Source organism: Somniosus microcephalus, chromosome 5 (genome assembly GCF_052327205.1).
Source record: "Somniosus microcephalus isolate GS21.2 chromosome 5, FLI_Smic_1.0, whole genome shotgun sequence".
Taxonomy (NCBI): Eukaryota; Metazoa; Chordata; class Chondrichthyes; order Squaliformes; family Somniosidae; genus Somniosus; species Somniosus microcephalus.
In genome coordinates, this window is record NC_140991.1 from 20965339 (window position 1) to 20978040 (window position 12702).

General features: G+C 48.4%; 1 protein-coding gene across 1 annotated transcript in view; it reads left to right on the forward strand.

Annotated features, from left to right (window-relative positions):
- Positions 1-12702, forward strand: part of adcyap1r1a (adenylate cyclase activating polypeptide 1a (pituitary) receptor type I) — a 368079-nt gene that overhangs the window by 324259 nt on the left and 31118 nt on the right. The window contains exon 12 of the mRNA XM_085987415.1: positions 6733-6813. Within this exon, the coding sequence (XP_085843541.1) occupies positions 6733-6813 (81 nt within the window). The remainder of the gene's footprint in view (positions 1-6732; positions 6814-12702) is intronic.

The window sequence follows — 12702 nt, forward strand, 5'->3', positions numbered from 1 at the left end:
AGAGCAAGGAGGTTATGATGGAACTGTATAAAACACTGGTTAGGCCACAGCTGGAATACTGTGTGCAGTTCTGGTCGCCACACTACAGGAAGGATGTGATCGCGTTGGAGTGGGTGCAGAGGAGGTTCACCAGGATGTTACCGGGGCTGGAGCGCTTCAGCTATGAAGAGAGACTGGACAGATTGGGTTTGTTTTCCTTGGAGCAGAGGAGGCTGAGGGGGGACATGATTGAGGTGTACAAAATTATGAGGGGCATAGATAGGATGGATGCTGAGGAGCTTTTTCCCTTAGTAGAGGGGTCAATAACTAGGGGGCATAGATTCAAGGTAAAGGGCGGGAGGTTTAGAGGGGATTTGAGAAAGAACTTTTTCACCCAGAGGGTGGTTGGAGTCTGGAACTCACTGCCTGAAAGGGTTGTGGAGGCAGGAACCCTCACAACATTTAAGAAGCATTTGGATGAGCACTTGAAATGCCATAGCATACAAGGCTACGGACCAAATGCTGGGATATGGGATTAGATCAGACAGGGCTTGATGGCCGGCGCGGACACGATGGGCCGAAGGGCCTCTGTCCGTGCTGTATAACTCTATGACTCTATGACTATGACTCTAAAGGATGGCCAGCACATGGCGAACCACTGTTGCCAGCATTCTCGCAAAGAAGAGAACAGCTGTCAGTGTGCCGAGGAACCTTGATGTGTGGATCCAGAGTGGTGATTCCACCCAAACTCCAGGATAAAGTGCTAGAGGAGCTTCACGAGGGGCATCTGGGTGGAGTGAAAATGAAGAACCTAGCTAGGGCGTTTGTATGGTGGCCAGGTATCGATGGAGACATCGAAGAAATGACCAAGAGCTGCCTCGGATGCCAGAAGGTCCAAAACGCTCCACCACAAGCCCCTCTACATCCATGGGAGTGGCCCTCCTCTCCCTGGCAAAGGGTGCACATCGACTTTGCTGGTCCATTTATGGACTCAATGTTCTTAATCGCGGTTGATGCACACTCCAAGTGGCCGGAGGTAATAAAGATGTCCTCCACCACCACGGAAAAAGCCATCACAGTATTAAGGACCATATTTGCCAGGAATGGGCTGCCGGAACAGATATGTTCTGATAATGGACCGCAAATTGTGTCCGAAGAATTCAGAAAGTTCTTAAAAAACAATGGGGTTAAGCACTACACGTCCGCCCCATACCATCCCGCCACCAATGGATTGGCTGAAAGGTTTGTCCAGACCTTCAAGAAGGCCATAAAGGCCATGGGTAATGAAGACATAAAACTTCAGCACAAGGTGGATAACTCCTTATTCGCATACAGGAATGCAACACATATGGTTACCAACCAAACTCCCGCCATGATGTTCTTCAATAGAAACCTAAGATGCCGGCTGGATTTGGTCAAGCCCAACATCAGAAGGGACGTGGAGAACCGGCAGTTTCAAGGCATGAATGAAAGGCCAACTAGAACCTTCCAGATAGGTCAACAAGTTTTGGCCCGGGACTACCGTACCGAGAAATGGCAGCCTGGAACTATCTGCACACAACTCGGACCACTGATGTATACCGTGGACATCGGAGAAAGCATAATAAGGCGCCATGCTGACCAAATCATAAAGTCATCCGAAAAGGGACAACCTACACCACAACTCTATACGTCTAACGATGAAGTAGAGATACCCATATTTACCTCCAATCCGGTGATACTGGAACCCGATGAACCCGACACTGGCATTCAAGCCGAATCAGCCTTGCCAAAAGAACCTACTACACCACCAGAAACTACTACACCCCCGAGGCGTTATCCGGACCGAGTCAGGAAGCCTCCTGAGAGACTGACTTATAATTAATTAACTACAGCAATGTGTATATTATTTTTCTTATAACATGTAATTAATAATTACTTAAAATATGATGTCCTGGTTAGCTAAAAGGGGAGGAATTGTAGTGTATGTGCCTTTAAGAGCCCCAGGTGTGCTGTAATGCCAGTAATGGCCACTCGGGCTATATAAGCCTGTATATTGTGTATATCCGTTAGAACCCCCCCCCCAGACTTTGCTTAGTAAACACCTATGAACCAACTCCTGTCTTCAGTGTCTTTATCAACACACGGACACTACAGGTGAGGGGGCTGGATGTGGGGCGGGGAGGGAAGAAGTGTCTGGTCACGACGCTCCTGCCATTATGGTGTGTGGGGCAGGCTTGATGGGCCAACTGGTCTTTTCCTGCCCGTCAATTTGACATATTCGTAAACCATCTGGTCCTTTTAATGGTGAATTATTCTGACATCTTGGAAACTCCCGTCACCAAAGGACTCTTCGGCCTTGAGCTATTGCTTCTGATGACTTGCCACCTAGCCACTCTCCGTCTGTCAGTCTGTACGGTCCATGTTCAGGTGGTCATTGATGTTCCCTCGGCGAGCCTGTCCCACGTAACGGGTTTTGTTTATTGTTACATATGCGTGACTGGTGCACCGTCCGTCTGTGGATTTGAAAGGAAACCGGGTTTGGAATAACTGATGCAGGCAAATAAAACCCTCACGTTGATTGCTATTGTGGGATCGAGATCGACCCCTGTTCATTCGGTGAATTTGGCAGTCTAGGGATGAAAGTGGGGAGCATTGGACCTTTGCTAACTTTGCATGAGTTGGAAGCACCAACTAACAGAAAGACTTGCATTTATGTAGCGTCTTTCACGACCTCAGGACATCCCAAAGCGCTTTACAGCCAATGAAGTACTTTTCTGAGGTGTAGTCACTGTTGTAATGTGGGAAACGTGGCAGCCAATTTGCGCACAGCAAGGTCCCACAAACAGCAATTGTGATAATGACCAGATAATCTGTTTTAGTGATGTTGGTTGAGGGATAAATATTGGTCGGGACACCGGGGAGAACTCCCCCTGCTCTTCTTCGAAATAGTGCCATGGGATCGTTTACGTCCACCTGAGAGAGCAGATTCTCAGCTTAACGTCTCATCCGAAAGAATATATTTTCGCCTGTTGTACATTACTTTATTTGTGTGGACTTTGGTATTTAGAAATCCTTTAAAAAGCTGCAAATCAGATTCCCTCCGTACTGCACTGGGAGCGTCAGCCTGGATTATGTGCTCAAGTCTCTGGGGTGGGACTTCAACCCACGAGCTTCTGACTCAGAGGAGAGAGTGCTGCCCACTGGGCCACGGCTATCTATTATCAAGGTCAGCTACCACCTGGCTGAGCAGCAGGTATATTTTAAAAGAAAGCAAGAACTTGCATTTCCATAGCGCCTTTCACGACCTCAGGATGTCCTAAAGCGCTTTACAGCCAATGAAGTACTTTTTGAAGTGGAGTCACTGTTGTAATGTAAGAAATACTTTATATTACAGGAAACTTTCTGGTATCCGGCACGGACGGGACCGACGTGGTGCCGGTTCATCAAAAATTCCGGCTAACCGAACGCTATAGTAAAAGATATGGAGCTCAGAGCTCCGTATAAAGCAACAAACCCTGTTGCTTAGCAACAGCTTCAGAACAATGGCCACAAGTTGCAAGTGTCTCTGTAGCTTAGCAACAGCTGCAGCCACACCCTTGCACAGCAACAAATGGAGTAAAAAAAGTAATAAGAGTTACCTGAACCTACTCCTGAATTTTGCCGGTTAACCGACATTTCTGGTTATTTAGGGGCCGGTTAATCGAAAGTTTCCTGTAATTCTAGTACATTTTGCCCAGTGCTTGATACAACATAGCACTGAATTCTGTCCTAATCTCTATACCCGAAGAGACAGTATTTTGGAACAGTCTTCTGATAGGATCAGCAGAGAGAGAGAGAGAGAGTACAATAGAACCATAGAAGTTTACAGCAGAGAAGGAAGCCATTCGGCCCATCGTGTCTGTACCAGCTTTTTGCTAGGATAATCCACAACTAATGCACAGCCCTGCTCTCATCCCATAGTCTTGTATCTTACTTGTATATCTACAACCTCTGGTTTTAATATTTTTTCTATAATGCCCAAAACTGCACATAGTATCGTAACTGTGGTCTAACCATTGCCTTGCACAAATTTATCATCGCCTCTTTGCTCTTGCATAAAACACTGATTAAACCCTGACCGCAAATGCTATTGTGTTTTCAGTTCTGGTCGCTTAATCCTGTCAGGATGTCACAGACCTTGAGATGGTATATGGGGAATAAATTGTGCATTGAAATTTAAGTAATAAGGAGAGATTGAGGAAGTTGGGCTTGGTTTATGTGGAAAAGGTGATCGAGCTGATGTTTTCAAGAGCATGGAAGGGATTGTCAAAGCTAATCGAGGCAAGTTATCGAGTCGGCGAATGTTACAACACTGAATCAGGCCCTTTGGCCTGACAGGTCTCTGCCTATGTTTTTCTCCACATGAGCCACCTGGTCTAATCACACTTGCTCGCTCCCCATGCCCTTTAATATTCCTCCTTTCCAAGCAAGTATCTAATAGAAAGAATTTATCGACTGTCACAATAACGGTTCGTGGTGGAGAATTCCACATTCTAACCATCCTCTGTGTGAGGACGCTCTTTCTAACCTTCTCCCCTTTGACTCTTTTTTCCTGAATACAATAAATTGGAGCCCTCTCGTTGACTTCTCACCAGCCAGTGGAAATGGTCTATCACTACTGGCCGTATAATAACCCATCGTATCTAGAAGACCTCTATCAGGTCACCCCCTTAATCTTCTCAGCTCCCATGAAAATGTCCTTGGGGTAAAAATTGGGTAGCGCCCCCTTTTCAGCGCCCTGAAAAAGTTAGCGCCTCCGCGGCCGATTTTCCCAGGTAGCGCCCCGAGAGGGAGGAGGGGCACTACTGGAAGTGCCCCGCGTCCCTCTTGGGGCGCTGCGAGCCAATATCGCGGCAAAGAGCAGTGCCGGGCTCACGGAGAGCAGCCAGCACGCCGCGGGGGGGGGGGCTTCACGGGGGCCGGGGACAGCAACGGGGGCAAGGTGCTGGCAGGCGGTCAGTAACTAAAATGGCCGCCCCCCACCTCCCCTTTAACTAGCGCCGCCCCAGCCGCAGGTAGGCCCCCCTGACCCTGGCGGATATAGCGTCCGGCAGTAAGTCGGGGGGCACCACCCAATATTACAGCCGGGGCACAAGTGGGAATTTCATGGAGGTGTTAGTGGTGCCGCGCCCAGACACTAGTTGATTTGCACCCCGTTAGCACCCTTTTAGGGCGCTAATGGGAGGCGCAAATCAACCGAATTTAGCCCCCCTAGCCTCTCACATCTGCAGTCATAACTGTAACTCCTCTTCCCTGGCAACATCCTAGTGTGTCCGTGCTGCACTTTTTTCGATAGTTTATACAAGCTTCTTATAAATACATAGCAACATAGAAACAGGTGTAGGCCATTCAGCCTCTCGAGCCTGTTCCGCTAGGAATTGCTCTACTCCAATTGCAACCTACGGTCTTGTAAAGATTACCTTCTTGCTTTAGTACTCTATGCCTCCAGATACAAAACTAAGGTTTCTATTTGCCTATTTATGGCCTTATCTTCCTCAGCTGAACGAAAGAGAGATCAACTTGCATTTCACAGATTCACAGATTCACAGAATCCCCACAATGCAGATAGAGGCCATTTTGGCCCATCGAGCCTGCACCGACACATATCCCACCCTATCCCCATAACCCCACGTATTTAATCCCCTAACACTAAGGGTCAATTTTATCATAGCCAAATCAACCTAACCCGCACATCTTTGGACTGTGGGAGGAAACCGGAGCACCTGGAGGAAACCCACGCAGACACAGGGAGAATGTGCAAACTCCACACAGACAGTTGCCCGAGGCCGGATTTGAACCCGGGTCCCTGGCGCTGTGAGGCAACAGTGCTAACCACTATATCCTTATAACACCACCTTATATCCTCAGGACGTCCCAAAGTACTTTACAGCCGATGAAGAACTTTTGAAGTGTAGCCACAGTTGGAATATAGGGAAACGAGGCAGCCAATTTGCGCACAGCAAGTTCCCACAAACAGCAAGGAGATCGTGACCAGAATCTGTTTTTTGTGATGTTGGTTGAGGGAAAAATATTGGCCAGGACACCGGGAGACCTCCGCTGCTCTTTAAAATAGTGTTGTAGGATCTTTTACGTCCTCCTGAGAGAGAGCAGACGGGGCCTCAGTCTAATGTCTCATGCGAAAGACGGCACCTCCGACAGCGCGGCGCTCCCTCGGCGCTGCCTCAGTAGCTGCCATATGTAATGATCGGTTCACTGGTAGGGAAGGAGTCCAGATACCAGGGGAAGGCAGGTTGAAGGTTAGGAGCAGGAGGGGAAGTCCGGCTCAGCTTGCCCGTATAAAGGGCAGTGGAGGGGTTAGCAAGGGAACGGCATGGCAGGGGGCGGGACAAGGGCAGCATTCATGAGGTTTGGAGAGAGAAAGGATCGAGGGACATGGTGAGTAGGTGGAACTGCTGAGAAAAAGGGTGGGTTTATTTACCTATTCCTTTTCCTTAAAATCCCGACGAGCTTATGTTCTAATGTAAGATGCTATGTGCCTCCATCTAATGCACTGGTTAAACATTGAGATTTAAGTGTGTATAGAACAATTGTATGACAAACACGATACTGTATTTCTGACTCTCGGGAAACGTACGACACAGATTATTATCATTTTTTTCCCTCTTTTTTTCACTCATTGTTTCCATTCATCGTGATTTTTTTTCCTTTTTTTTTGGTGGCTGATTCTATCTTCTGTAAATAAACTGAATAAAACTTTGTCATATTTGACAGCTGTGTGCAGAAATGCTACTGTAAGCCTCAGAGAGTTAACCAGCATGTTTGCAAGATGTCAGAACTATCCACCATTACCCTGTAAGTGAAAGTGACTCCTTCCTCCCTCCCCCCTGAACTGATGTCTGTTGTGAAAGCATGCGTGGAATATTTGCTACGTTTACCTCTGTGTTACTGGAAGAAATTAATACTCAACTTTCTGTCCAGTAGGGCTGTATTAAAAAAAAATGGAGGCAACAGTCCGGCGGCCAATACTGGCCTTTTAAAGAGATCTCCACCTTGATTAGAATTGTGGGGCATTGTCTCAAAGTTCACTTACTGTGGGACACCATTCATGCTGAGGGAGGCAACAGTCGGTGGCCAATACTGGCCTTTTAAAGAGATCTCCACCTTGATTAGAATTGTGGGGCATTGTCTCAAAGTTCACTTACTGTGGGACACCATTCATGCTGAGGGAGGCAACAGTCGGTGGCCATATTGGCCTTTTAAAGGGATCTCGACCTTGATTAGAATTGTGGGGCATTGTCTCAAAGTTCACTTACTGTGGGACGCCATTTATTCTGACAGATGGGAATAACCCTGTTTAGATAAGAGAATAATTCAAATCACTATTGATTCCACTATTGTACTGTACAAATGTGATGAGGGTTTCTGCCTCTACCACCCTTTCAGGCAGTGAGTTCCAGACCCCCACCACCCTCTGGGTGAAGAAATTTCCCCTCAAATCCCTTCTAAACCGCCGACCAATTACTTTAAATCTATGCCCCCTGGTTGTTGACCCTTCCGCTAAGGGAATTAGGTCCTTCCTATCCACTCTATCTAGGCCCCTCAAAATTTTATACACCTCAATGAGGTCTCCCCTCAGCCTCCTCTGTTCCAAAGAAAACAAACCCAGCAGTTCCAGGATTTTGACCCAGCAACGATGAAGGATCGGCAATATACTTCCAAGTCGGGAGGGTGGGTATCTTAGAGGGGAACATGGAGGTGGTGGTGTTCCCATGCGCCTGCTGCCCTTGTCCTAGGTGGGAAGAGGTTGCGGGTTTGGGAGGTGCTGCCGAAGAAGCCTTGGCGAGTTGCTGTGGTGCGTCTTGTAGATTTGAACACAAAGATGAGAATTTTAAAATCGAAGTGTTGCCGGACCGGGAGCCAGTGTAGCTCAGCGAGCACAGGGGGTGATGGGTGAACGAGACTTGATTGTGTAGGATTTTCTCTCTGTTTAGCGGTCAATGTCTTTCGAAAGCTCACAGTCTTTCTCAAGGCAGCCGAACAACAACAACTTGTGTTTGTATAGCACCTTTAATGTAACAACATGTCCCAAGGTGCTTGACCAAGAGCGCTATCAATAAAAATTTGACACAGAGCCGCAGGAGGAGATATTAGGGCAGGTGACCAAAAGCTTGGACAAAGAGGTAGGATTTACGGAACGTCTTAAAGGAGGAGAGAGAGGCAGGGAGGTTATGGGAGGGAATTCCAGAGTTTAGGGCCTCGGCAGCTGAAGGCACGGCCACCCATGGTGCATCATGCACTCTGATTTTGGCCAAGCTGGCCGCTTTGTGTTCTTTCCTTCGTTGTTCACACTTTGGACCAAGTTCCGATCTTTCGCCCAGTCCAATCTTATAGTCTTCCTTAAAACGAAGGCACCAAAAATCCAAAATCCTTCAATAGTATGCCGCGCAACCGATTGCTCCACAAGGTAGGAAGTTTTGGAATAGTGGGGGTAGGCTTCTGAGGCTGGACCGGAAAAAGCAAAGGGGGGGGTGGGGTGTGAGTTTATTGAAAGATATATCATACGGTTTCATGGAGAAAAGAAAGCGTATGAGAGTCAGCCACAGTTGGACGCAAATATTAACCGAGTTGTATTGGTGGAAAACGATGACTCATTCACAGCTTGAGAAGCATCAAAATAGCATAAAGTTCAGCTCCTCCAAAACTCTGCTGCCCGTATCCTGACTCGCACCAAGTCCCGTTCACCCATCACCCCCTGTGCTCGCTGACCTACATTGGCTCCCGGTCCGGCTACACTTCTGTTTTAAAATTCTCATCCTTGTGTTCAAATCCCTCCATGGCCTCGCCCCCCCTCCCTATCTCTGTAACCTCCTCCAGCCGCACACCCCTCCGAGATCTCTGCGCTCCTCCAATTCTGGCCTCTTTCGCATCCTCGATATTCTTCAGCTTATGCCTTCAGCTGCCAAGGCCCTAAGCTCTTGAATTCCCTCCCGTAAACCTCTCCGCCTGTCTCTCTCCTCCTTTAAGACGCTCCTTAACACCTACCGCTTTGAACAGGCTTTTGCTCACCTGTCCTAATATCTCCTTATGTGGCTCGGTGTTAACTTTTGTCTGCTAAGGCTCCTGTGAAGCACCTTGGGATGGTTTACTATGTTAAAGCTGCTATATAAATGCAAGTTGTTGTGTTATTGCAGGACCAACAGTTTTCTATTGCCGTTGATGATTTGCATTCTCACATACGTAGCAGCGATCTTGTTAATGTTTTGCTAATAATAGTGAAAACATGCTTTTACTGAAAAGTGCAATATTGGGACCCCCATGTTACCCAGCATGGTGTCGGAAATTGAGCAAAAACATTACAATGCTGCAAATAATCTTATTCCACTCATTATAGAGCATGTCACCTTTGTCCTGTGGTGAATATTAAGGGACTTGATTGGTTTGGACTATGGCTCCAGGTGGTATGTTCTCCTGAACCTGTTAATTTTGTAATCAAGGTTTTTTTTGTTACTAAAGTAGAGGAAAATATAGGCCCAAGATGAGCCTGCCTTGAGTTTGGCTGTGGCTTAGGCTTCAGGTCCAATTCAGATTAATTAAACTCAAATCACGATGCCTTACTTCATGTATCTCACTCTAGTTAAGGTCTCCAAAGGCCAATCTTTGGCAGGAACATGACTTTGTAGAGACCACTGGGGTCACATTATTTCAAATCATACAGTAACCGATGATGTAGAATACACCGTGCTGCCTTTGGCCAGACAAGGTGTCAGCTGAGGCTCAGTGGGTAGCACTTTGCATCTTGAACCAGAAGGTTGTGGGTTCACGCCCCAATCAAGAGACTTGAGCACATAATCTAGGCTGGCAGCTCTGAGGGAGTGCTGCACTGTCGGAAGTGCATCTTTTGATTGGGAGGTTAAACCGAGGCCCCGTCTGCTCTCTCAGGTGGATGAAAAATATCCCACGGCCCTAATTGGAAGAGGAGCAGGGGAGTTCTCCCCGGTGTCCTGGCCAATATTTATCCCTCAACAAACACCTAAAACAGATGATCTGGTCACAATCACATTGCTGTTTGTGGGAGCTTGCTGTGCGCAAATGGGCTGCCACATTTCCTACATTACAACAGTGACTACACTTCAAAAAAGTACTTAATTGGCTGTAAAGCACTTTGGGACGTCCTGAGGCCGTGAAAGGCGCTATATAAATGCAAGGTCTTTCTTTCAAGTTGCAACTCCAGCTGACCCCACTGTTTAGATTGCCTGTGGTCTAGCTTTGACTGTTTATCATATTGGTTCATTTTAATTCTGAACTGCCTCAGTTGCAATGCACCAAGTTAAACAAATTACGATCACCCTCTTTTTCTATATTGACGCCATCCTGAATTAATATTTATGAAAAACAATACCTTGCCGCAGCACAAACTAGACATTTGAAACACTGCGGTGACAATGCCTCTCTTTCTTCTCTTAGGCAGTCCCTCGGAACCGAGGATGACTTGCTTCCACACTAAAAATGAGTTCTCAGGTGACTGATGAGTCCAATGCGGGACCTACAGTCTCTATCACAGGTGGGGCAGACGGTGGTTGAAGGGGCGGGTGGGTGGGGTGCTCGGGTTGACGTGCGCTTGGCTTCCGCTTGCTCCCGGCGAAGAGACTCGAGATACTCGGTGCCTTCCCGGATTGCTTCTCCTCCACTTTGTGCGGCCTTGGGCCAGGGATTCCCAGGTGTCGGTGAGGATGTTGTACTTTTTCAAGGAGGCTTTGAGGGTGCCCGTGAAGCATTTCCTCTGCCCACCTGGGGCTCTCTTGCCGTGTCGGAGCTCCGAGTAGAGTGCTTGTTTTGGGAGTCTCATATCGGGCATGCGGACGATGTGACCTGTCCATCAGAGCTGATCGAGCGTGGACAAAGCTTCGATGCTGGGGATGTTGGCCTGAGTGAGAACACTGATGTTGGTGCGCCTATCCTGCCAATGGATTTGCAGGATCTTGTGGAGGCAGCGTTGGTGGTACCTCTCCAGTGCTTTGAGGTGCCTGCTGTACATGGTCCATGTCTCTGAGTCATACAGGAGGGCGGGTATCACTGCTGCTCTGTAGACCATGAGCTTGGTGCCGAGTTTGAGGTCCTGGTCTTCAAACACTCTCTTCCTCAGGTGACCGAAGGCTGCACTGGCACACTGAAGGTGGTAAGAACATAAGAAGTAGGAGCAGAAGTAGGCCATACGGCCCCTCGGGCCTGCTCCGCCATTCAATAGGATCATGGCTGATCCGAATCTAGACTCACGTCCACTTCACTGCCCTCTCCCCGTAACCCCTAATTCCCTTATCTGCTAGGTGTTGGACTTAGTCATTGACGTCTGCCCTTGTTGACAGTAGGCTCCCGAGGTATGGAAAGTAGTCCACATTGTCCAAGGCCTTGTCGTGGAATTTGATAATCAGGGGGCAGCACTGTGTGACGGGGGCAGGTTGGTAGAGGATCTTTGTCTTACGGATGTTTAGTGTAAGGCCCATGCTCTCGTATGCTTCGGTGAAGGTGTTAACGATGGTTTGGAGTTCAACCGAGGCAAGCGTTGTCTGCATACTGTAATTTGATGACAGAGGATGGGACGACCTTGGATCTGGACTGGAGGTGACAGAGGTTGAACAGTTTCCCGTTTGTTCTGTAAATTAGCTCCACTCCAGCGGGGAGCTTACTGAGGGTGAGATGGAGCATTGCAGCAAGGAAGATCGAGAAGAGCGTTGGTGCAATGACACAGCCTTGCTTGACCCTGGTCCGTATGTGAATTGGGTCTGTGGTGGAACCGTTGGTCAGGATCACGGCTTGCATGTCTTCGTGAAGCAGGCGGAGGATGGTGACAAACTTTTGAAGGCAGCCGAATTTGAGGAGGATACTCCATAATCCGTCATGGTTGACAGTGTTGAAGGCCTTTGTGAGGTCAAAGAAGGCCATGTACAGCAGTTGGTGCTGTTCCCTGCATTTCTCTTGTAATTGACGCACGGTGAAGATCATGTCCATTGTGCCCCTTAGTGGGTGGAATCCGCATTGCGACTGTGGGAGGAGCTCTTCGGCCACTGGGAGAAGGCGATTGAGGAGGATTCTTGCGATGACTTTCCCTATGGCAGACAGCAGGGAAACTCCTCTGTAATTACCGCAATCGGACTTGTCACTTTTCTTGAAGATGGTCGCAATTACGGCGTCTCTGAGATCCCCTGGCATGCTCTCCTCCTTCCAGATAAGAGAAATTAGTTCATGAATTCGCACCAGTAGTGCTTCTCCGCCATGCTTTAGTACCTCGGCGGGGATTCCATCTGCTCCTGAGGCCTCTTTGTTCTTCAGTTGTCGGATGGCACTTTGGGACATCCTGAGGTCATGAAATCACTATTTAAATGCAAGGGCCTAGAAATTCAGTTGGGCGCGCCAGCTGTTAGCGCCTTAGGAGGAGTAGATCTCGAGCGCTAGGCGCTTAGCGCCCGGGCGCAGCGCGATCTGCGCCTCGCCCCAACTTCAGTAGACATTTAGCGCCGGCGCAAAGTCTTAGCGCGCGCCCTGCTGCGCGCGCAGATCATGACGTCATTTCGTCGTGCAACGCCCTTTGTGCGCCCGGAACCGGAACTTCACTCGCGCCGCCCCATTGTGCGCCGGGTGGCCCTAACGGCTGTGAAGTGGAACGGTACACAGCTGAGGCGGGCCGCGGGGAGCGCAAATTAAAGGGCACTTACCCTGCACTATAAAGGCCAGCCATTTTGCAGC